The 26,289-nt window shown below is 43.8% G+C and overlaps 1 protein-coding gene across 2 annotated transcripts; it reads right to left on the reverse strand.

Moving 5' to 3' along the window:
* Positions 1–299: 299 nt before the first annotated feature.
* On the reverse strand, positions 300–23,562 carry LOC310796904 (lysine-specific demethylase 4A-like). Of its 2 annotated transcripts, XM_083659147.1 has the most exons (23): positions 23,427–23,562; positions 21,777–21,935; positions 20,611–20,786; positions 20,309–20,423; positions 19,511–19,704; positions 18,908–18,957; positions 18,641–18,744; positions 18,414–18,551; positions 17,958–18,184; positions 17,371–17,534; positions 16,011–16,774; positions 14,899–15,006; positions 14,590–14,713; positions 14,112–14,287; positions 12,897–13,104; positions 10,477–10,559; positions 8,303–8,358; positions 6,509–6,617; positions 4,970–5,161; positions 3,955–4,125; positions 3,389–3,508; positions 2,918–3,010; positions 300–2,767 (listed from the first exon to the last, which is right to left on the reverse strand). In XM_083659147.1, exons 2-23 carry the CDS (start codon positions 21,912–21,914, stop codon positions 2,624–2,626), a joined length of 3,654 nt encoding a protein of 1,217 aa, XP_083515273.1. In that variant the 5' UTR covers positions 21,915–21,935; positions 23,427–23,562; the 3' UTR covers positions 300–2,623. The 2 variants fall into 2 exon arrangements, with proteins under 2 accessions (XP_083515273.1, XP_083515274.1); XM_083659148.1 differs by lacking the exon at positions 14,899–15,006.
* Positions 23,563–26,289: the final 2,727 nt, after the last annotated feature.

Raw genomic sequence — 26,289 nt, forward strand, 5'->3', positions numbered from 1 at the left:
CGGACCCCCAATAATGTTTTATTATAGAACGTTTATCAAACCCATGACCAAAATAGTCATTGTGTTACTTATTAATGAAATTATAGGGAAAATAAATTACCCTTTTGGCTGGGGACCCCCTGGAACCCCCTCAAGGACCCCTGGGGGTCCCCGGACCTCCATTTGAGAACCACACTGTAGCAGGTTATGTAGTATGATTCATCAGGTCAGCAGGAAATCCGAGTCAGTGTGGGTTGTACTTATATACAAAGCAAAAAAGCAAACGAAACAAGTCTTTTTTTTCTTACTCCAATCTTTACTCAAACAGTTAATATGTTTACAAAGAGTGTACAGAGTCAATGCTGCCAAGAGTACGGACCCGAACGAAACCAAGCGCGAACATGAGCCATGAAAACGTCCCATGGGCATAGCTCAAGAGGTGTCTGAACTCCAAGCCCTTCTGCGGCTGCGCTTTGATTTTTTTTATTCTATATACATCATACACTATCTTAAAGCAAGTACAACAAGGGACCTGGACAGAGGCAGCTGCAAAGGAAAACCTGTTCTACTAGTCTGAAAATACAACCGCCACCCCCCTCCCCCAGTCTAGTTTATTAAACTATCAACTCAGTACAACCTTCATCTCTCGGGCTAGCTTTTATCAGGCAAAAGAAAAGAAATCTTGCACATGCTCAGTGAAGTACCTGAACTTCAAAGACGCCACTTGTGGAAATATGAGTAGATGTGCCGTGGGCCATTTGAGAGGCAGGGGGCTGTGTGAATGGCAACCATCCCGTCCCAACAGAGTGGCTTCGAACCAGAGAGTGAGCGCCTGAAAACCATCTATATCGTCACAAATATAAATATCATCTGAGGTTTTCCGAGAGATTGTTAAAGCGCAGTAAAGCCATGACAAAAACGTTCTCAACCCGAACTGGCATAAATAAAGTGGAGTCATAACTGCAATAATAATAATCACAATAAATCTGACCTTTTCATACATACCCAGATTAAGTCGTAAGCTTGTCCCTTGGAATTTAAGGCTTGGGCCTCTAAACCTAGTCTAGCTTGCCCCCTATCTTCACAGTAGATGCACATTAGACACACACACACACGTTAAGATGAACTGAGAGAAATAATGCCTATGATACTGCAAAGCATGAAGGGAGAAGTACAGCCTAAAGCAGTGGTTCCCAACCTTAGCGTCGCGACCATAAGTGGGGTCACCTGGAATTCAAATAGGGTCGCCTGAAATTTCTAAAAAAAAAATATACCGTATATATTTTTTTACACCAGACCCAATTTAATACTATGGAAGATGATTAGGGTCACTTGGGATTTTTTTCTTTTTTTACTTATTTTTTAGTTCTGAGTTTAAAGCATGGACTGTTTAAAGTGATCCTCTCTAAGATTTCAGCTTTGTTCTCTTGGGTGACACCTATGGCGATGAGTGGTAATTGCAGGTGACATCCAAACTGTTGCATTATGTGACATTACTAATGTCACATGTCACTATATACTGCAAAGGCTTCCACCAATGGACCATAGCCTCAGTCAACATTGCGAGTGACTCTTAATTTATAATAACTTTAAATCATGATTCTGAGAATAAAGTCAGAGTTTTGAGATTCAAGTCAGAATTCTCAGATTAAAGTCAGAATTCTGCGGGGGGAAAAGACGCATACTGATCTACCGGAATTTTGAATGTCGCGGGTCCCTAGATTTTTGCCAAGTCAAAATAGGGTCACGAGCCAAAAAAGGTTGGGAACCCCTGGCCTAAAGGGAGGGGTGGTCAAACATCTGACCCATATCTCAGAGTGCTTCTCACTGACCTTGGGACTCTTTCTTGGGAGCCACAAATCAATCAACAATAGCACAGTTCGTGGTGTAATATGATTATTGATTTAAACTGATAGGTGTGCAGTCAGCCGATTATGTCCAGCACTATATTTATGATATTTTGGTGTGGAAAAAGCTGAGCCACAAAAAAATCACCTTGAAGGACTTAGAGAAGCCTTCTTAAAATCTCCTTACTGGTACATACATACAGGCTCAGGCTGGCCAACATTAATTCCGGCACTGTAAAATAACAAAAGGCCAACTGCATGTTTAAAGTCTAAAGTTAAATTTCCATAGTTGATTTGGATCATGTACGGTAGTCTTGAGCTGAGCAACAACTTATTTATGGAGCGCACGTCACAGCAGCAGGAAACCGTTGTCCATATGAAATTGTGTCAAACTCCTTGGTGGGTAGGGTCTTTAAATATGGTGCTGGGGGGTAAAAAATGATCTTGCCCCGGTTACATGGGTCCAGCCTGTTCCATATTTAATAATTGATCGGCGACTTCTTTCTGAGCAAAAAGGGAGATGGAGGGAGATGATACCATTTGCAGAGAAGAGGGGTGTGTTGTGGGAGAAAGGTGTCTAAATAATTATTCAGCACACACATACAAGTCTTTTCCAGTCCCAGCCGTAGTTTATAAATAAGACGTAACCCGATGGGCTGTGGAAGCCTTCCACATTCAGAGGGGGGGTTGGGTCACTCCTATCAGCAGGAGGCAGAAACTCACACGCTCGACAGGCGTGTGGGCACCTGGAGATGCTTCTCGTGAGGTGGAAGGAGAAAGACCTGGGGGACGAGGAGCTACTCCATGATGGCTCTGTAGATGCTGGGTAAATGCTCCAGGTAGTCCTCTCTGTATCGGGAGTTGACGACCCGTTGCCTTTTGGAAGTTTTTTTAGCCTCGTTCTTTCCGAAGAGCTCGAAGCGCATGTCCGAGGCCACCGACTGAGGGGCAGAGAAACATAAACGCCTCGGAATTAGAAATGAGTTGAAGATAATGTTAAAATTGAGCGCTATAGTAAAACACGCCTGGTCATGGCTTCATCACATCTTTAGGACTTTATGATTCAAATGTATAGTGAGTTTCTTAGTTACCATTCGTGACCTGACTTGTTTGGGTAGGTCCTCGTCTAAACTGTAGATGTCTTTTCTCTTGACAGTGATTTCAGACCCATCCTCAAACTCCACCTGAAAACACACACACACACACACACACACACACACACACACACACACACACACACACACACACAGGATAAACCATTAAAATATACATAATCAAGTTTGATTTAGATTTTTCTCAAGATCGACACCCCATGCACAAACTTATATTCTAATGAATGTTCTCTACTACAGTACATGCCAATTTAAGGACTTTGATAACCAAACAATTTCTGATGTGGTCTGAACACAGGGATATATATATATATATATATATATATATATATATATATATATATATATATATATATATATATATATATATATATAGTGTGTGTGTGTGTAATGTATGTATGTATGTGAGTGTGAGTGAGAGAGAGAGCAGTAGGGACATGGCTACATTACCTGGGCCATGGGGATGGAGTGTGACGCTATAAACTTGCCGCCATATATCACGCCATCCGTCCAGCGCACTTGGACGATGTCTCCCTCGGCAGGCGGACCGAGCCGAACGCAGTCCCGGTTCTGAAAACACCACAAACACAGGAAGTACAGTACTGGGGTCAGTCATGCACACAGACAGTCTTACATAAGAGGGGAAATGCAAACTAAATGCACTGCAATCGGTGCTCTATACATTCTTAAAAAGCAAGCTGCTGCAATTTCCTTATTTAGTGCTATTTGCTCACCACATTATTATACACAGGTTTTTACAAAAAACACATCTCTCAAATGGTACAGTTCCATGTGAAATTTCACACAAATAATGCTGTATTAACAATATACTATCTTAGCTACCAGTTAAGTTTCACTCGGCTAATACATCTGTGCTTTAAGATTCACACAATTAGTGGCATGCTGAGTTATTAAACTGTACTCGGCAGTATCTAATGATACTGTATTATGTAGCAGTGCAGATTAAAGACAGCCTAACAACACCACAAACGCTGACTTGAAGCATTTCTGTTCACCTCGATGTCCTCGGGGAAGAGGTTGTCGCTGTAGGAGCCGTCATCAAACCCCACCTCGTAGAAGGTAGCGGTCGTCAGCACCTTCACCTCGCTCTGGTAGTAGCGCCCATTTTTATATTTGCATATCACCCTCTGGCCCACTGCCAAATCCCGCAGGGAAGCCTCGTTGCGCTAACGGGGACAGAGAGAGCGTAGTTTACATTTGACAGCTAATCACTCAGCACTGTGCGATGGCTACATAAACAAAGACGAAACAAAGATAAGATAGTGGCTGTAATGGATAAAACGACAATAACACTATAAAACGAGTCCTTGGCAAGGATTAGGCTACTGATTGACTAACACAACGTTTTGTCAGCAGCATGTAACCAAGAGATTAGAATGCCTTGTGTGCTTAACGGTCTCGTTGAGCTGGTTCTACAGACAAGCCGAGACCTGAAGTGTATCGATGACTACAAAAAAGACAAGAATGCCCCAAAGAAATTAATTTGCATTTCAGTGAATGTCAATTCTGTCTTTGCGCGTCTCCTGACAAGTACAAACAGTTTTCTGTCTCGCCCAATTAGTGAATCAGAGCAGCATGAACATCCACAAAAGAAGAATCCCTGTGGCACCGTGGGGGCTGAGAAAATGCTTTTTCCAAATTTCCCTGTGCAGTGTGGCAGGCTGACTAAATCAATGCCAGAAGCTAAGATAGACCTTATGGGCAGAATCCCTGCATGCCTAATTGGACTCCTTACTTCCTAAAAGCATCTTGGCACAAAGACCCTCTTTGTTCATCGGTCTGCAATAGACCCTTTTCCCGGGGGCCATTTTGTGTCGAAAAGGCAGGGTAAACACGGGTGCAAGCAAAACACTAATGGGGGTTTCAAACTTCCATGATTGGAATTTGGAAACCCTCATTAGTGTTTTGCTTGCACCTGTGTTCTGCCTTTTCGACAAGGGGTCTATAAGACACAACTCGTCCCCCGCCCCCCGAGTTCAGAGTACACTCAATTCCCCTCTGTGGCAGTACCTCGCGTATGTGGGTGGCTTTGTGTCTGTAGCAGGTGATGAAGACGATGAAGGGGTAGTCGTCTGGGTACATGACCACACCGGCTGCCTGAGCACAGGTGGGGTGGAAGGCCGTGGAGCAGCGCCCGTGGGAGCACTGCACGCAGCAGCCCGTCACCTCCCTCTTCATCCTCTTCCTGCAGTACACACACTTCTACCAGACGACAGGAGGAGAAAAAGAGGGAGGAAACGGATCAGTGAGAGAAAGGCAGACGAGAGACACGGAGGGGTGGGAAGAGGCGTTCTGGGGAAATGACACATTTCCATTCACTAGTAACTCCACGGGTGTCTGATGTCATACCTACTTATTTAGAAGTTAAACCATTCGGGGGAAGGGCCCTCGTGAGATCAAGACCTTCGTAACAATGGAGGCAAGGCCGACTATTGTGACTGAAGCCCGAATACATTTCCAGCAGATTGTTCAGTACATGACTCGCATGCGAGCAGAGGTGGCACCGACTCGGGAGTTTCACGAAAACACTGGCATGGCTCGGAGTGAAAACGTTGGATAATTGAAGGGAGCGCCCCCACACAGTGGGAAAAGGCACATTTATAGGCAGCGCACGTGGGCGATTTCCTTTTTCTAGTCAGCTCCTTTTATGCACTTGGAAATAAACCTTAAAAGCAGGCATCCTTCAGGAATAGCGAGGAGCAGAACAAGAAGTGAAACCTAGTAAGGGCAGCCAACAGACGCCAGAACGAGTTTCAGCAGGAGAGCAGTAAAATCTGTGTCTTCGGCTTTGAACCCATAAATAGATATTATTGCAAGGAATGCGATTCATGCACGTCTCAGAAGAGCCCGGCAGTGGAAAAATACAACTGATTTGTAATTCCATGAATAAGAAAGACATTATGATGAAACAGATACACAAGCCAACAAACAGTTGGGTAGGAATCACTGCCTTCAACCACACTGGAACATTGCAGCATTGAAGTTTCTGAGAATATTAATACTGAAGTACTGAAGAATAGCATGTGGTACCTGTTGTCAAAGGTATTGATATTGGTATTTTTTTAACAGACACAATCATCATTTGCAACAGTATTGATACCAGCAGTGCTTAGTTTCTTCTTAATGAAACATCAGACTACAGATTTTTCCCTCCCCCATCATTGGTCGCTATCTGTTGCGTCAACAAGCTAAAGGTGTTCTGATAGGCTGATGACTAGAGCAGGGGTAATCTGCTGTGTAGGTGCAAAGTTTTTTTTTTAATCGAGTATCGATATTTTCCTGGGTATTGGTATCGAAGTTAGAAATTCTAGTATCGTGACAACCCTAGTTGGTACCTAAGGAGGTGGACATGATCTAAAAAGCCAAAATAAGAGTCAGGGGAGGTCTTAATCCTGCTGCCATTTTCCAGTTTTAATTTCAGCACTCAGGCACTCCACATTGAGAGGAATGTTTCTGGTGCCATTTTTTGGGATCATTTATGACCTTTGTGCTTTAGATTTGTAAAAGGTCCTCTAATCTAAATGGCTGTAGTCACACACAAAGTCTTACCAGTTTGAACCTGGACAGTGGGATGGCGCTGAGGTCCACGGGGCTGCGGTCAGTGATGTGGAGGAAACGGGCCTCCAGCACGGTGAGCGCACACAGCACATGAACCCACCTATAACACAAGAAGCATGACGTCAGTTTCAGGTCAAAGACACAATGTCGAGACCAGAGGGTTTCTAAAAGTGCCACACATGAACCCACCTATAACACAAGAAGGATGACGTCAGTTTCAGGTCAAAGACACAATGTCGAGACCAGAGGGTTTCTAAAAGTGTCACAGCACGTCCTCCACATCCACAATGTGCTTACACTCTTTCACACAAGACAACAAAAGATTCGGTGCTGTTCCGTGTAACATTAGCCTACTTAGCCTACTTAATGTACACAGACAGACAGAAAGAAAGACAGACACACACACACACACACACACACACACACACACACACACACAGTGACCAAGTACAAAGTAAGAGAAATACTTGAACTTTTTTAACAAAATCACAAAGGAGCTACATGGGTGAGTGAATGATATTTGCATGTCAATGGACCCATTTCACAGCAACCCTTTTGAGGTGGTAAAAGCATGTTTAGGTGTTCCAGTGCCAGTTGCCCTCATTAATGCGACTGATTACACCTGCGTTATTTCCTGCTTTACCACCTCAAAAGGTTGCTGCTGTGAAATGAGTCTATGTAGCAGCATGTATCAGCTTTAAAAGAGGTAAGGTTGCTGCTGTGAAATGAGTCTATGTCGCAGCATGTATCAGCTTTAAAAGAGGTAAGGTTGCTGCTGTGAAATTAGTCTATGTAGCAGCATGCATCAGCTTTAAAAGAGGTAAGGTTGCTGCTGTCAAATGAGTCTATGTAGCAGCATGTATCAGCTTTAAAAGAGGTAAGGTTGCTGCTGTGAAATGAGTCTATGTAGCAGCATGCATCAGCTTTAAAAGAGGTAAGGTTGCTGCTGTGAAATGAGTCTATGTAGCAGCATGTATCAGCTTTAAAAGAGGTAAGGTTGCTGCTGTGAAATGAGTCTATGTAGCAGCATGCATCAGCTTTAAAAGAGGTAAGGTTGCTGCTGTCAAATGAGTCTATGTAGCAGCATGCGTCAGCTTTAAAAGAGGTCTGATGAGCACCCTTTCTGTTTGAGGGTTTTCAAAGTCATGCGCGGCAAATAAAGCTCCAAAGTGGGCGCGGAATGTGGCACCCGAATTGCAAAAATGATTTTAAGGGGAACATTCTCAAAAATCACAACAACATAAGAGTATTTTGAACTTGGGACAGTTTGTCCACCATCAAAGAGGAAGGAACAGACCGTCTTTAGAGGATAATTGAAAACACTCTAGACGTGGACGGTTCTTCCTATCCTCCAACCATCTCTCTGTTAACGGCTCGTGACAGGAGGGAGACGACATTTCCGTCCAGAGGCATTTCCTGTCATTGACACTGACACTCACCTCGGTCTTCTCTACATGCAGTGATCAGCGTGCGACCACAGGCTGTGGGGGTGTATGCCGTGTCAGTGTGTGCATTTAGCTTGCGGGGGCTCGATGCACTAGACGGATTTGAACAGTCCACAGAGTCAAGGTAAATGGCGTGCGCGTGCCCACTGAGGTCATGGGAAACTGACATAATGTAGCCATCTGTGTGGTGTACCAGTCGCAAGTCTGAGAGCCAGGCTATGACTGGGCTGTTGGAATTGTTTACGACTGTGCCCATGAAAGACATCGCCTTATGGTCGTGCATATGAATCAAAAGTATTCAGGTGGCTGGCTGCACTGTGCATCTCCTGCCACTACTTACTTATCGTTGTTGGCTCTCTGCAGAGCACCGCCTCTCAGGGAACACAGACAGCAGTCCTGGGGGGGGGAAGAAAGACAATAACTTATGTGAATTCAGCATACTAGCTCTGGTGGTTATGGCAATGCCTTAGCTGAGTCAGTATTGTGATACGTGCCAAGCATGAAAGTGTGCGAGTTCTCTGTACAGATGACACCTTTCAAAGATGATACTGTAGATTTAACCCATTGATACCTGATGCAGCATTTGTGTGTGTATCCCTTTAAGACCGCGGTCCGCGGTCTTAAAGGGATACGCACACAAATGAGGGATATACACGCAAATGCTGCATCAGGTATCAATGGGTTAAACAAATGGCATGTAAAACGACTGAAACCATATCAACATATCAGACGGGTCAGACAGGAAGGACAGGCCTGGATGGGATAAATGCAGACTGTATTTCACCGGCCACCATCAGTGCGTTTGTGTGGCCGGCCGCGTGCGTGTTGGGTTGTCGCATGACAAATAAAGAGGGGTTTGTCTGTTGAGTTCTTAAAAAAAAGTTACATGCAAATCACCAAGCGTGCAAATATTCTAAATGCAGCAATCTTGTAGTTGAACAGCTATCTGCATATAGCTAATAATAAGAAGGACATTCCAACTGTTGACATCTCAGTTTGGATGTCAGAGATATGTGGAGTATAATTGTGTATTATTTAAACTGAACCACCAATGCCGTTTTCAGCCATATTACAGTAACTACAACTAGGGCAGCCATCATGTAGGGTCAAATGTGTCAGAACATCTGCCATGATCAAACTCTCTCAATAGTTTATAGACACAAGAATTGTGTGCAGTAAAGAGGAGAACAAATTAAGCCGTCTATAAAGTCTTGCCAGACTTTGTTTACAGCTAGAGCAGATTAAGCAACATCGCCCATATGCTGCACATTTCAACAGCAGTGTGTAAACAAAACAATATTCAAACATTTAGTCTTTCCAGGGCAGCGATGCCACCTAGTGGTCAATGCTGTTTGAGACAAAAGTGGACTACGGTACATTCAGGCAATGTCTCACAACGACCTAGCGCTAGTCTGTGCTCCGAAGCAGAGGGGGGTTTTTCCATTTAAACTAAAACATGATCTGTGTAATCAGTTAATCATGAGTACAGTATCAAGATACTCCTGTTCTCGCAAGTGCATGCTGCCCGGGCAAGACGGGGGGGTTTTCAATTTCACTATTAGGTATCACACTGCACAAGATGTGGTCACACCTATATCCTGTATCACCTACGGTCGCCCCAAAAACACCAACCATATGGTTTCTCTTCAGAGGCAAGAAACCAACGCACCACTGTCACATAACACATGGATGCAAACTGTCACCTTAAGGTGACTAGTTTGTTTGCATCCATGACAACATTGGAACATAGCAGCTAAAGGCTATATCTTCTTATGATCGCAAAGTCATCTTTATTACAAAGATTGGGAGGAGGGAGGGGGGAGAGAATTCCCCTTTGTTCCAAAACAACATGCAGGATAAGAGCAGCTGCCAAGTTCTCTCAGCATGAAGCAACACTTCTGACCCTCCTGTCAGTTTCAGCTGCAAGAGGTCCATGAAAGACGAGAACTGTCTGTAAAAAAAAATGCATTCCAGTGACATTAAAACGATATACAGCTATATAAGCAGCACGTCTGTAGATTAACTGTTTCTGGACTGCCTTTGTATTTGGAGTTGTATTTGGAGTTCAGGGCCACTGTGACGGCGAGCATCTACCCTGCTGTCCTACAGCAAGACACTAAAACCCTGGCAGACTCGGAGTCGCTGCTCTGTAGCTGACCTTGTGGTTAAACCTGAAGCTCACCCTGTGGTTAACCCTGAAGCTGACCCTGTGGTTAACCCTGAAGCTGACCCTGTGGTGAACCTCGCTGTGGAGGGAGGGGTCATAAAAATCCCACCTAAGATGAGCACATTCTCACTGTCAGAACAATGGAAATGGTAGCACAGAGACTAGAGAGCAGCCATGTGCCACCGAGGGCCAAAAGTCTGCAGGTGTTCAAATTTTAACCGATCAGGTTATTTTCCAACCTGATCCTAATTGTGATTGTTTGTTACCAATATGATGGGCAATGTAAAATATTTGTCTCAAAGTAATTTTACACCCCACTTTGAGAGGATTGGGTCTTATTAACTAACCTCAGTGTTGGCATCGGCCTGACAGCGGGCACACAGCCAGTCGTCGTCCAGCTCTGACTCCTCTCTGGACACACCATAGCAACCTGGACAGGAACAGAAAGCACGTCGTCACACATTCCCTTCTTTTCAGGGCACACTCCGTTTCGCAGCTGGCTCATGTTAGTTATGTTCTCTGTTTGGCTGCTGATTTCATAGAATTGGAATTGAACAGACTATACGACTACCATAGGCCAGACTAGACCAAAATGAAATGTTTTTTGCAAATGACACAGTTGCATTAAGAAAAAACATGGAATATGTCAAATACTGTTTTTGTAGTATTCTTTTTTTTTTTTTTTTTTTTTTTAATATTTTTTTCCCGATTTTTTTATCCCATTTTATCCCCCGTTTAGTGCTCATTTGATTACTCAATCCTGGTTGCTACTCCATCCTCTGCCGATCTGGAGAGAGCCGAGACTGATTCCATGCTTCCTCCGAGACATGGGCAGTCAAGTCAGCCGCTTCTTTTCACCTGCCCGAGGAAGTTTCACCGGTAGGACATAGCACGTGGGAGGTTCACGCTATTCCAACCAGTTCCCCTCCCTCTGAACAGGCGCCCTTAACGATCAGAGGAGGAACCATATAAGCAACCAGGATGTTGCATGTTTTTGTGAAGGGGGTTCCTATATGAAGGAGACCCCCGGGAGGCACGGGGAGAACATGCAAACTCCACACAGAAAGGCCATTTTGCCGACCCCACCCGGGCGGTGGGCACTCGAGGACATGCGGACGGGCACGCATTCCTTCAGTGTTCACATCGGTCCAGGTGGGAATCGAACCCACGACCTTCGAGCTGTGAGGCGATAGTGCTTACCACTGCACCACCGTACCTCCCGTTTTTGTAGTATTCTAAATGCTGTTCTACACATTTAATGTTGGTAAAACGGCATACTATTGCTATTATCTGAACCTTGCCATTGACAGATGCCAAAGTCTAAACCCTGTCTTTACATTTACATCCATTTCCAGTGCTTACTGATGGCAGTTTTTTATGAAAGGTTATATACGATAGTTCTTAGGGGTGCACCGATCACGTTTTTTGCCACCGATCACCAATTGCCGATCACCTATGAGAAATATCTGCCCAACCGATCATCGACCGATCACCGATTACCGATTACCGATATATATATATTTATTTATTTTGTTTATAGCAGTCTATTATAGAACAGTTTCCATTTTACATATAAAATGCGGCTTATATAACGGTGCAGCTTATCTATGGATTTTTACAGCTAACGGCCACTAGGGGACCTCCTAAATATATGGATTTTGGTACGAGAGACAGAACGAGAGTAAGACAGACATTACGAGAGCGAGACCCTGATTGGATGATGTTGCAAAAAATGTGCCTCGCGACCTGATTGGAGCACTGTGCCACTACGCTCTATCAGCCACTACTGTAAAACACCCTCCCTCCTGTCACCCTCCCTCGCTCCGGGGGAAAAAAGTCGGCGATTGAGCCAGAAACACAGTCTGAATGAAATTGAATGTAACGTTCCCAATTCTATGTATTACATTCTAAAAACTTAACGGCAACATTTTGGAAGGCTAAGCCACACAACTAGCTCGTTGTAATCTAACATCATGCTTCAAAAGATGGAGAACTGGCTGTGTTACGACGATGAGGATGCAAAACATGTAATTTGCATGTTTCGTTCCACCCATGTTTCGTCCGCGCTGCCAAATTCAATGGAATGAAACGAATCTTGTAGCCTATGTTGGACGTAGTGAAGTGTTTTTGATTGATTTGTTCATCGGACTCAAAACGGTCTCCGCTGATAAGACACGGAGATCTCTGTTACAGGCAGGCGCTACGCCTCCTCCTGACCAGTTTTAAACATTAAAACACCTGCGGCTTAGTCCAGTGCGGCTTGTAACAATCATTCAATTTAGCTGCTGCGCCTTATAGTACGGAAAGTACGGCTGACGTGTGCTTTGCAACACAATGATATAAATGTTAGAGCACAATATTAAAGTTAAACGATGGACATTGAAGACATGAAAATGGGCTGCCTCATGTTTCTCACGTGCAGCATGATCGGCTATGCGATCGGCGACAATAAAGAAATATCTGCAGCAGCAGATCACATATTTGAGGTCAAAATCGGCCGATAGATTGCGTGCCGATCGATCGGTGCACCCCTAATAGTTCTGATTTTTTTGTTTGTTGCCACAGGTAATTTCCAATAGAACTAGGAAAAGATCTAAAGCTATGTATACTGTATGTACTGTTATGTAAGCTATGTGTTCATTAAATAGCCACTGAACTGTTTCAACCAACCTATGCCATCTTACTTGTAAGCTATCTTATAACTGAGTTATCTTATCTGTCCAACAGTGCACATGCTTACACACCATCCATTACAAAAGCAACTTACTGGTATGTACGCGGACGCAGCACTGGGCACAGCTGACCAGCCGGCTGGTCCCGTCCTCTGCTAGCCGTGGGTTCGAGAGCTGGCCCTCTCCACTCTCATTGGTTTTCTTGGTGTAGGTGTTGAAACACACCTCAGGGATGAGTGGTTTGGACCACTGTCTGCCGCCGTGACGGCCCTTCAGCACCACGCTCGGACCGCCGCTACCCGACTGAAGGCAAAAAGAGTGCAGAGGATTATCACTATATTGTGCAAAGTAAGAGGAATTCTGTTGGGTCCACCATACCTTCAAATCCACTGTTAAAAAAAAAACCCCAATCAATACACACCTGGGACTGCGTAACAGTATAAATACTAATGTGCTTATGATAAAATCACATTTTTAGAAACAATGTAATCGACTTTGCCCACCTAAGTTCCCCAGGCAAGTTGTTCCAAAGACTAGGAGGAGCCCTCCACATGTCATCAAGGACTGTGAGGAGACATACTCATTCATGGACACAAGGAACTTCCCGTCAGTCAAATAGGAAGAGGACCAGTCTAGGATGCACCCCGAGATACCAACCCACTGCCTCAATCTATCAATGATGATACAGCACACTCGGCTGCATCGGTATTCAATAGGCCAGTGGTTCCCAACCTTTTTTGTCTTATGTACCCCTTGAGCTGTTTTTCCATGACAATAGTACCCCTCACTCATGCGTGTTGATGATTACATACAAGTAAATCTATACAAAATATATGTTTCACTGAACTGCCGGTCTTTGGGCTTTTTTGTTGTTTTTTTGCCATTATCGGTAGCAGAACAGTGTAGCAGTTGACACTTAAAAGCAGAACTAGTTGCGGCACACACATCACATTTTAACAATGGGCTTATGAAATGACTTGGAATATATATATTTATTTATCATTTTGGAGGTAAATTGTATTCCCCAATCATTCCAAGTACCCCCTGCAAGCTGCTCAAGTACCCATAGGGGTACACGTACCCCTGGTTGGGAATCACTGCAATAGGCTATCAGTTTCAGTGATTTGCTGCTGATGGAAAGTTGGGAAACCAGACTGAAGTATTTGTTTCTACTATCCTCTTTTCTACTATTATTGCTGTGGCATTGATAACAGTCAACTGAATATAAACCCAACTGTTAGCCATGTGGCAGTTCAGTAACAGAACTTTCTGAATGCAGTAACGCCGGGCTGAAGTAGTTCCCTCCCTACCTGGTGGTAGGTGTGGAAGAGCAGGCAGATGGAGCAGTAGGGCGCCTGCTGGCCCATGCTCTGGTTGTACTCCTTCTCTGCCTGGGGGTTATAGGGCCGACACTGCCACAGCTGGGTCAGGGGCTTGGCCCAGGCCGCTTTCTCCTCCGGCTCAAAGTCCACATTCACATATACCTCTGCAGGCAGGATGGAGGGATGAAGGAGGGTAGAGGTCAAGTGAATGGGGAAATGGTGGGTGAAGCAGAAGGATGAGGGTGTGAAGATGAGGGGGGAAGGGAGGGATTTGGAAGGAGATGTGAGTTGATATGAAGACAAACATTGGAAATGGAATACGTGAATAAAAGACAAGAGAATGTGACGACACTAGACAGGATGTGACATCACACAGAATACAGCACTTGTAAATGTGTAGACAAAATGGCACCACTAGATGGAGCAGCTATAGCAGATAATAAAGTGGAAGGGAAACAGTGCGTACCCTCATCACTGGCCACCTCCTGGATGAGAGGGTGGTGACGGGGCAGCTTACGGAGGAGCTCGGCTTGCTGCTGCTGCTGCTTCTTCACCACTGACTTGCAGTACGACTGCTTTTCTGACACCTGCTGGAGTGAGAGATGTATAGCAAGAGGAACAATTCAACAGAGGAGGGGGGCGTGACTGCAAGCAATCAACATCACATCCATTGTTGAGGCATATCGGGAGCTCTGTACTGGTGTCCATGCATTTCCTGGTTGAGCATCAAGAGCCAATCATCCCTTTGGGAGCTCGCTCACAGCTAATAACTCACGTGATGATCCTGAGCCATCACCTTCATCTCATCGTGCATTGCTTTTGTGACAGGAGTGATGTCCTGCAGGATGGCAACGCCACTCTCCTCAAGGGGGGAATGGTCACTCTGTGGTTTGAACGGCACGATACACAGTTCAACATTCACGGCAGATTCTGGACTAATGTCTGAGAAAGTGTGTTCTGCCATCACCAGAAGGATCGCCACCTCTAACTGTTTTGTTAGCAGCAATGACACTGAAAGAGATGCGATCAGTATGCCGACAGCATGCGAGGAAAATGCACCAGTACAGAGCCACCACCAGCACTGTGTGTGTAAGTCACACAAAGCACATTGTTATTTTTTTTATTTTGATTTATGACTTTGTTTCTTTATTACATGCGCGTGCAACAGCACTTCAAAGCAAGGAAGCAATCAAGACAAGACAAAACAAAGAATTAGGAGCTCTAAATAGATAGTTCATATTAATGAGTTTTAAGTCTGAAAACGATATGACTAAAAACTATTAGTATTAGAGAGAAAAAGACAGGTAGGTGCATGCCCCAAACTTCAGTATGTGGAAAACACATCAAGTTGCAAGCATGTTCCAGTGAACACAGAGCCACAGAATGCCCCAGTGAGCCAGCTTTATAACTGACTTTGAGAGTATCACCCTGTGCTGTCTCTAGTATCAGTGCCTTGTGGAGGCTGTGCTGTCTCTAGTATCAGTGCCTTGTGGAGGCTGTGCTGTCTCTAGTATCAGTGCCTTGTGGAGGCTGTGCTGTCTCTAGTATCAGTGCCTTGTGGAGGCTGTGCTGTCTCTAGTATCAGTGCCTTGTGGAGGCTGTGCTGTCTCTAGTATCAGTGCCTTGTGGAGGCTGTGCTGTCTCTAGTATCAGTGCCTTGTGGAGGCTGTGCTGTCTCTAGTATCAGTGCCTTGTGGAGGCTGTGCTGTCTCTAGTATCAGTGCCTTGTGGAGGCTGTGCTGTCTCTAGTATCAGTGCCTTGTGGAGGCTGTGCTGTCTCTAGTATCAGTGCCTTGTGGAGGGTGAGTATTCGTTTCGTGCTCCTGTGTGTAGCCTATTGATATTCTCTTAGAAAATGCTACAATCAAGAACAATTAAATTACCGACCTTTCGCTTGTTGTTCTTTGGGGCCTCCATCTCCCTCTCCATCTCCCTCAACTCTGTGTGTTGTGTTTGAGCCTGGATGGAAGCAGACGTGCTGGTGGGCTCAACTTCAGGTTCCTCAACTTCAGGTTCCTCAGCTTCAGGTTCCTCAGCTTCCGGTTCCTCAGCTTCAGGTTCCTCAGCTTCAGGTTCCTCAGCTTCAGGTTCCTCCCCTTCGGACTGAGGCTCCACTGACATGGACACTTGGGCCTTCACCTCCTCTTGCTGCTGCTGCTGCTGCTCCCCTGGACTGTGCGCTTCGGCCGTGTTCTGCACCGCTTTGGTGAGAATGATCCTTGATTCTGGCTGCGGCTCAGTTCTTTCGTGGATCGGCGCCTGAGGCTTGACCTGCGTGTGTGACAGCGTGTAGGCCTTGTGCTGGAGGTGCCGGGGTTGGTGCTCTCTGGCGTAGCTATGCAGCTGGAGCTGTGTGTGAGGCTGACGTGGCTTCTCCAGAGTGTAGCTGTGCACCTGAAGGATGTCTTTTGGACACAGCGACCTGTGGAAGAGCAGGCTGGCTACCCCTATTTTGCGGGGCGGGGCTTCGGTCCACATTGGCGCCATTGCTGCCGATAGATGCCCATTTTTGTCCTGGGACGAGATGGCGGGTGCACGGGTCTTGGAATAATGAGGAGGACGTGCTATGTCACCGGCGCCTTGGGCCAAGCCCCTGTGGAACGGATCTATCAATGTGAGCTTGGTTGGAGTTACAACCAACCTTGGCGGGCCTGTAAATAAAATCAAAAGATCTTTATGTTTAGGGAGTGAGGAGAAACAAAATCCTCGATTTCATCCAAGCGATATTCTATAGAGAGGCAAAGTGACCGCCTACTTCCTGCTTCAGCACTGTACCAGAGATTTTCATCCGCCATTTATTTTCCCATAGACATTTAGTTAAATGCTTATAAAAATAGTTTTACTTCGTCAAGCCAAACGGTTCAGATATATTTCGAATCGGGAGAGACCATAGAACATTTCACTCGGACCAAAACTTTAAAAAACGACATAGAAAAAATATTTTCTTTAAATCTGCAATTCTTTTACGTTTTGGTCCCAGTGAAATATGATGTGGTCTCTCCTGTTTCTAAATATATCTGAACCGTTTGGTTTGAACAAGTAAAACAATTTTTATAAGCATTTTACGAAATGTCTATGGGAAAATAAATGGCGGATGAAAATCTCTGGTACAGTGCTGAAGCAGGAAGTAGGCGGTCACTTTGCCTCTCTATTCAATTTGATTTCCTTTCACAACAAAATAAGTCATTATTATTAGAGGCTTAAAATCCAGAGAATTTGCCCCACATGAACCCAGTACACGATATACCTTTATTTCTCCTGTAGTCTTGCGATATAGTACGCGGCGGGATGAGGCTTAGCCTGGGCCGCTTCCCATACTGCTGCTCCTCCTCATCTTCATCCTTGGGAACAACCTCCTCAGGAACCTCCAGACAAACCCTGTGTCTCTTGGTCTCTATCCTCAGAGTAGGGCTGAGGGGTTACAAACAGAAAGAGGAAGGACTTAAGCCCATCTGCTTTGATATGTTGTTGACTGTATATTAGTACACTTCCAGCATCTTTGGATCATTGAAAAATGAAGTGAAATATTTCACTCTAGGGAAAACGCCTCCGAGTGTGTTGACCATGCAAGCTTGAATAACATCAAGTCTGTACAAGACCGACAGGCTTGAATGCGACCAAAGTTCCAACTCTTAGCACAGTACACACGGACAATGGCGCAGTGACTTTAGGACAGTAAAATATACATATAAAAAAAAAATCCTGATATGATACAGAATGGCTGCCCAACTCACCACCATCACTCTAAATATCTAATAAATGTCACCATAAGGACCCTTTCAGCAAAAACAAATACACACAGGAATACTTTTCCCCCAGTACATGATGACCAACCTCTTCCGCTCTCCCTCCTCCCCACAGCTCTCCAGTGAGCTACTCTTGCTGCTTCTGGTGATGTCATTAAGCCCCGCCCCCAGGAACTCCTTCGCCTCGGGCGTGGGCCGCGAGTGGTCGATAGGGCCCGTGTCTCGTCCTGTCATCCACTGTTCATAGCGGTCCGGCTGGAATTTCTTCACAAATACGTCCATGGAAATCTTCACCATGTCTTTACGGCATGTGCACTAAAGGGGACAAACGCACAATGGACCATGATTCATATGACACATTTTGCAGGTTGTGTTGTGGCCACAAAAACAAGAATTCAGTTTCCATCTTTTATATCACTGTAGATCTGATATAGATGATATAGATTGTATGAATGTACAATGGCAATGTTCTTATTGGCTAGATGGAACCTGCTTCAAATTAGATAAGGGCATAGCTTTCCAAAATGTAATTTAATAGTCTCACCAAAACTGCTTGCTTGCCGTACTCGATCCACCTCTGCGTGGCAAAGTTGGTGGACTCTGCACAGTTGAAGCCGTGGTTAAAGCCAGCGTGGTAGGCGTAGGGGAAGGTCACCATGAACTCTCCAGCCTGCTGGGTAATCTTTAAAAAAAGGCAATAAAAGAATGAGTGGTCTGAGGTCATCCGTTGACAACTGTAATACAAGAAGCAAACAAATATTTCTGTTATACCTTTTCAAATGGAATTCCAAATTTCTTCAATATAGAGGGAGAGATGAGAGTCATCTTGTGCCTCAGAAAGGCCTCGCAATTTTGGGCACTGCCAGGAAAGAACCCTATAAAAAGAGAGAAGGGGTGGACAGAGAGGGGGTGGAGAGAGAGGGGGTGGAGAGAGAGGGGGTGGGGGGGACCAGGTACAGATATATAGTAAAGGAGGTCCAGGGTCCATGACGATAAACGCTTTCACATGTCTGCAGAAATATTTCTCTAGTCTCTTACCCTGAGCCAGACGCTCCAGTCTCTTCCCATGCTCTGGAGGAACAGCGTACCTGCAGACATTTAAATGTTTGTTTTATTGTATTTGTTATTTATTCATAAACAGATACTGTGCATTTATCTAAGTGAATCATGGAAAACCGCATCATTCAGCTTGACTTAACACATTATGTCTACTCTGTAAATACTGATCATACCAACTGAGCAGCTCCACCTTTCCTGATGGTGGATGGATGGATACACACTACAACACTGTTTAAATGATGTGGCAAAGTTGCCGTCCTGACCAAATTTGACATTTTGGGATGCTAGGTTCTTCAGTTGCATGCTGCTCTCCAACATATTATGCTTCCACTCAGTTTGTGTTTTGCAACTTGGTAGTTTTGGCATGTGAAACAAATCAATTCCCAGATGGCAGCAACAGTTCTGCACCAACGTCCATTCTCGTTTCAAGCAGGAGGGAAACCAGCCCCACAATATTATTTAGAGTCATAAAACTTTGTTTTTAACTTTAAAACTTGCATGAGATGTGTTTGGGATGAGGACCCTGGGGATTAAAAGCTTGTTTTTCGTCTGACTGAAGAGAGAATCGTCTGTGTCATTTACCATGATTTGGGCTCTCCAAAGTGCAGGTAGTTGATGCTGTACAGGTCCATGTCTTCAGTGTGCCATGCAAAGGTGGTCTTCCACATGCCAAAGTACAGGTAGGGAGTATTCACACCCTCAATGGTGATGCCACTTTCATGTTCCACAGTGTCCAGGATGCTGTTCAGGTGACAGATGTTCCACTCCTTCACTTGCTGCAGGTGTGTAGGAAGGAAACGGTGAACAATCAACAGATGAGAATTGAGGCAGTGCTAATCAACACCAAGGGGCAGACAGGCCACCTGAAGTAAGCAGGAGTTGGGTGCAGCAAAGCAGATACCATCACATTCAAAAGTCCCATGCAGTTCGGTAGTTCTGCTGTAGACTGACCCACTGGCTCTATAGAGGTAGGTGTGGCACTGTGTGTGTTTGTGTACGCGTGGGGGGGTTAGCACATCTCATGAGTCCATCTTTCTCCCCCAACAACTGGATACTGTGCATATATGTGCCACCGAGATGACATAACGAATTAAAATTATACTGTCAGATAGAGGTCGTTGCGGGACGCCCCCCCCCCCAAGACTAAATATAACATGTAAATATGACAACGGAAGACAGGATTTTCTATGATCCCCAAGATGCTTTTAATTTTTATAGCTTTTAATACATTTTAATCCTACACTGCCCGTGTCAACACCATCATAAGCAGAGTTATTATCATCCTTCTTGTATGGAGAATGTGAACACAAAACCTAAATATTGTCTAATATCCACTACAACCACCTGCAGCTATTTATATTGGCATTGATGATAACTCACGGGGTCATAGAGGCTTCCGTTGACATCTGCTCCATAGATAGGAGGGTTAAATGTGACGTTCTTCCAGTACTTCCTCTCCAGATCTTCAAAGTCATTATGGTGAGGGCTGCAGAACCTACAAGAGGAATGAACCACCATAGTGAATCAATACTGATGGGCAGCTGTAATGAATGGCCAATATTAACGGTTGCAAAATGCAATTGGCATTATCAAATTGCAAATATAAATCTAATGATTTTCTGATAATGCAAGAAAACTTGAAAGATTATATAATATATTTCTTTAATTTCTACACTTCTCACTTGTCGCTGTTGGCAATCTTGCAGAACTCCCTGACGGTCATGGCCTTCTTCTGGATGTTGTACTGTGTGAACAGTCCCGACTGGCCGGTCACCACCTGCTGGATGGGCGCCGGTATGACCAGATCATCGATATTGTCATAGGAACGTCTGGGCGTCCATTCCTTCGGTGGGATAATCTTAAAAGAGGGAGATTGTACAGTGAGTTATTCACTGTTTCTCATTAACATTGTTTGGTCAGTTTGCCAGCTGCTACCGTTTAACCAAAAGAGGCATTGTGTCTAAAATGAAGGAAAGGAATCTGTAGAGCTGCGGATGTGTTTCGCACGGGAAGCACCACAAACTCCTCTGATGCCAGGGGTGGACAACACCTACTTGTTGTGAACTCGATGAAATACTTGGGCTACCACATAGACTCAAAACTCAGTGGGGACAAGCATATTGAAAAATTTTGCCTTCAAGTGGCTACATTTCCTCACAGTCTTGGCCAGAAATGGACTACCTGCAGATGACCTAGTCACGGTCCACACTACTCTCAAAAGGCCATGCCTTGAAAATGGTGAAGTGCTCTTGGTGGGATGCAATAAGAAGTCAAGTTGGACCGAATTCAAAGACATGATGCCCGTACAATTACGAGAAGAGCCGGCATCAGCTCACAAGTATGACCGTCACTTCAAAATAGCAGGGAGGCGGCGGCTGTGAATTTGATAAGGGACATGCAGAAACCACATCCCCTGCACGATCTGTTGCCACCAACGCGAGGCAGCTGTACTGCCAGAACCAAAACAAACAAGACTGAAAAATTATCCTCTGCATACCGTTAGGCTATTTAATCAAGCATTTTACAAGAGCTTGTTTTCTTCATCTTCTAGGAAACACTGAAGCAGATAATGAGTAGTTTGTATGCATATCCTCGCCTGTTCTTTGATGAACTGTGCAGGAAGCATTAAATGTGGCTTCTTCTTTGGTAAACTGTGTGGTAGGAAGTAACCTAAAAAAAAAAGTAACCTTTGAAATGTGTTTCACTTATCAATGTTTGCTTTTGTTTTATCACTTTAAATAGCTCTCTAGAGGCTACTTTGTCATGTTTTAAAATATAATCTGAGCTCCATTTATTCCTAGTAATCTTTTCTTTTTTATATTACATTTCTTGTTGTATTAGAACTTACTTTAGCAAGCCCTGCTTTGTGTGCTCCCTGGGACTCCATGTATGCGATGTAGCGGTTGAAATCCTGGAACTCCTCAATAGTGGGGCGAAAGGTCATGATCCCCTTGGAGCCAGGGTTTTGGGAACCCAAGTCAGCCATCGCAACCCTCAATGGCAGCCCCTACAGATTGTGAAGGAAAGGTTATGGCTTATTTCTAGCATTTTGTGTAACATTTTGATGCTGAATGGATCTCAGGTTAAACTATTCCTGATTCTCATTATCACCCTCAGCCAAGCACCTTCTTTTTGGACAAAAAAAATGCCAAGACCAATTGTGTAATTTCAAGTCATGTGGTTGGGTAGGTCCTCCTGACCAACAGCATTTTTTTTATTCAGTAGACATACAGTATGATGTACTATATGGGAGCAAAAATACAGATTATTCTGGCAGTGCACTTGCAGTCACACACCAAAATGCAAGGTAAATATTGGTTACAACATGCCCTGAAAAGCTGCTTAAATGGACACATTTCTGAATTTCCTGCATGGATATATCATAAATAATGTATAACTATGGCAATGGCAAATGTCTGTGGATGAGCTGTTGCCAATATTATGTCAGTACAAACATTCAGACAGTATTGATTTATTCTTCTATGCATCGTGTAACGTTAAGTTAGGGTCACAAGGAAGTAGTTGCGCACATTCACACACCTTCAGGACAGGACTGGTGCAGGGCCTGAAAAAAGTCAATCATAAAGGATAAAAGAAGCGAAGTCCGCACACTATAACGTTAGCTCCAATCAAATAAGTTCATCAACAACCCGAGGCTCTTCTCCAGAGTCCAGACTAGTCTGAACATGTCTGAAGAAGAGCATCATTAAGTCACATCGGGTTGTTCAATACATTAACTTGTTTGATGGACCTTCTTTTATCATGTACCGATAATTATTGTTATTTTAGCTTGCCTGTCGCGGGGGGGAAACGATAGACTTCCCTGATTGAGCAAGCGCAGTCTCTTTAAAGCGTCCCTTTAACTCGGCCCACCACCTGGCTAACTAACGTGCTAATGTTAAGTAACGTTAGCCCACATTGATGCACATACATTGCAATGGTAGCTAGCTAACCCAGCATTAGCTAGCATAGTAGCTGCTATCGGTGTTCAAGTCGCAAATACCAGTTGTCACGTAACGTTACATGAATTTGCAAATTAAACTAACATTGTCATCTTGCAACTCATATAAACACTGACTAACGTAACGTTACTTGCAAGCTAGTTGCCCAAGACGGACTCCGACTATTTCCTGAACTACAACTTAAACCAACTCATTGGTACTGTTGTGAGCTGTGAGGAAACTTTGGATATCTAATTTAACGTCCATACATGACACTGGGCGGAAAAACAGAACTGCGTTCTTAACAGCTTAATTGAACTTAACGTTTATCTAATATGCAATAAAAAAACAAATGCTAAACTATCAGTATCATGATTGCATTACATTCCAGCAAATAGACTGCACCCTGCCTCCTCCATCGACGTATATAGAGCGAAAGCAGCTACGACGTTAGCTAACTTAGCAGTTAGCGTTAGCTAACTATCATTGCAAATGGTGGAGCTAACATTCTGATTAAGTGCAATTGGGAAGTGGTAACACAACTTGAACACACTGACCAAGCCCTCCGAAATGATTCAGAAGCTGTCCCTTGTGCTGTAAATGTCTTGATATCGATAAGAACAACATACATAAAAGAAACAAGCTTGTTAACGAATTCCTCGGAGTGCACAGAGTGGATCGCTGTCCTCCATTACCACTTCTACGCATGCGCACGTAACCCGGATTTGTTTACCAGACACGCATGTGACACGTTTAGCCAATCAGAGAACGACTTTGAAGGTTTACGCCTAATCTTATTTTACTAAGCATAAAATAGTACGAATATGCTGTGTATATTTAGCTTTTGAATCTATGCATAATCCTCGCAGCCACTGCTGTAGTGCTCGTTCACACAAAATGAAAAAAGAAAACACACATCTGTGTGCAATTATTAAATTGTGTAAAATGTGTCTCCATATGATCTGAAATATCAATTACAAGAAATTTAATCTATCCCCTTCTTTAAGTGACAATTTGTGTGTGTGTGTGTGTGTGTGTGTGTGTGTGTGTGTGTGTGTGTGTGTGTGTGTGTGTGTGTGTGTGTGTGTGTGTGTGTGTGTGTGTGTGTGTGTAGGTGTGTGTGTGTGTGTGTGTGTGTGTGTAGGTGTAGGTGTGTGTGTGTGTGTGAAGCTGAAGATCCAGGTACTCTGGCAGGCAGAGGGAGTGACGGGACTGAGGTGCTTGGAACAGACTTATGGGGAGACTATCTTATGGGGTTGGAGTTCCAATCTTCCCTCCAATTTCCTCGGCAGTTCGCTGCTGAGTTTCTCTAGATCGAGCCGATTTCTTGCACTTGGCTTCGGGATCGCAGAGTGCCGGTACCTTCCTTTTCGGCATTGTTGGCACAGTCAAGTGTAGTACCAGTCTGTCCTACTCCCACATCATCTGTGACATCATAATGTCAAAGTTACATCATCTGTGACATCATAATGCAACAGTGACATCATCAGTGACATCATTAGTGGTAAATGATGTCACAATGTCAATAGTGACATCATCAATGACATCATGAGTGGGAAGCAGGGACGGGATGCTGATGATGTCACAATGGCTCAGTGAGAATGAAGGCCTAAAAATGTCAACCCCCTTCCCCCCTGAAAAGTGTTTTGGCCAATTTTGGAGGCGATCGGATTGTGCCTTGCAACTCTGAACAGAAAGCTCTCCAATTATAGTATTATTATTAAGAAAGATTATTAAGATTAAGATATTACAGTTATTATATTACAGTTACTATATTCTTTGTAATCAAATTACTGTATACTGTTACTTCCCACACTTGTAGCTTGTAGAGAGGGTAAATTGGTGCACAAGTAAGCAAGTAAGCAAGCAAGCAAACAAACAAACCCATAGACTGCAAATATTGGTTTTATTTCATGCCAGGAAAGGCACATTCATACACTGAATTCAACAGTTTTGATAGACTATATATATATATATATTTATATGCATCTACATTCAGGCAGTGCATTGATAGGATTCCCATGAATAAATGCAACAATAACATGAACACATTTTTAACCACAAACGATATAGCACATTGGAGCACTGACAGTTTGTATATGCACACTTTTAGCAGAAGAAGATGGTACATGTGCACCCTGCAGTCCTTGTGGACCATTTACACCAAAAGGGAGAGATACAGTACATTGCATCAGCAGCACTTATTGGTATTTTGGAAAGTCCATAGAGAATATAGTCTACCTTTTGAGGCATCAGGGCCAGCTAACTGTATTGTGTTTCTATCAAATGTCCACTCTCTTTTTGCCCAGCATCAAAACTCATCTCTATTTTGTTTCAGTTGCATAAGACCAGTCATATTGCATCCATCTTCTGACAATGTGCATAATGTAACAGACCCGGAGAGTACAAATATCCCCCTTTGTAAGGGGAATTCCTCCTTTGGCTGACTGATATTTGGGTTTCCACATTGGAGACCCCAGTTTCATATCCACCAATTGAGTTGACTTTGTGCACCAACAGCACTAATAGGGAGCATAATAGACTGTGCTTCACACCTTTCATCTTGCACATTTTACGGTCTCATTATGAGACAAAATAGCATCCCTGAATGAATGTCTTTGAGTGAAGATTAGGTTTAGCTTATTCTATCAGTCTGACATACAGTAAATAGGGTGGCCTAGCTGGAGGGTAGTAGTGGAACATACTCCTATTTTACATTTATCAGCTTAGCCAACAACAAGACAACAGCTTGAAGTTGCAAATACAACCAGATAGATTTGTTATGGCAGTTGCTGTTATTTCAAAAATAAAAACAAGGTAACACTTAGTAAGAAGAGCACTCATTTGAGTACAAAAGAGGAGCGCATTGAGAATCCTTTAGTACGAGAATACTGTATACTACAACTCTTTGAAGCAAACCGCTCCTTACTTACTTACTTTCAGCTCTTTTGCCATTTGCGTTTATTCATATCCGTTTTCTCAACCAATTACAGATAGACCTCTCTTTAAATATGACTTCATTTTCATGCGGCAACTACAAATTACACAAATAACAAATGTGTTATATTGTGCAAAAAGTAGACACACTTAGTATTGTAGGATTTTTGAATTGATATTCAAACGAAATATTTTGGAGGGGAAATGCTCTAATACCTCGGCACCAATTTAATTGACAATAGCTGTTTTCTTCTTTTGTGTGTGCGGATGGACAGTGTGTGGGCATCGTTGCCAAGCGACCGGTTTTGCAGTTGACAGTGACTTTGCTTGTGTTTCTCTTTCAGGCACAATGAAATTGAACTAATGGATGTGGTCGTGTAGTTATTGAATGTAGGCCTAAGATTTATTACATTTTGCAGCCAGTATACTAAGCATGTATTTATTGTATATATTTCATGTCATCATCCAGTCAGTAGCTGAGGA

This window comes from Poromitra crassiceps (assembly GCF_964638095.1).
Source record: "Poromitra crassiceps genome assembly, chromosome: 23".
In the NCBI taxonomy this organism is placed as follows: Eukaryota; Metazoa; Chordata; class Actinopteri; order Beryciformes; family Melamphaidae; genus Poromitra; species Poromitra crassiceps.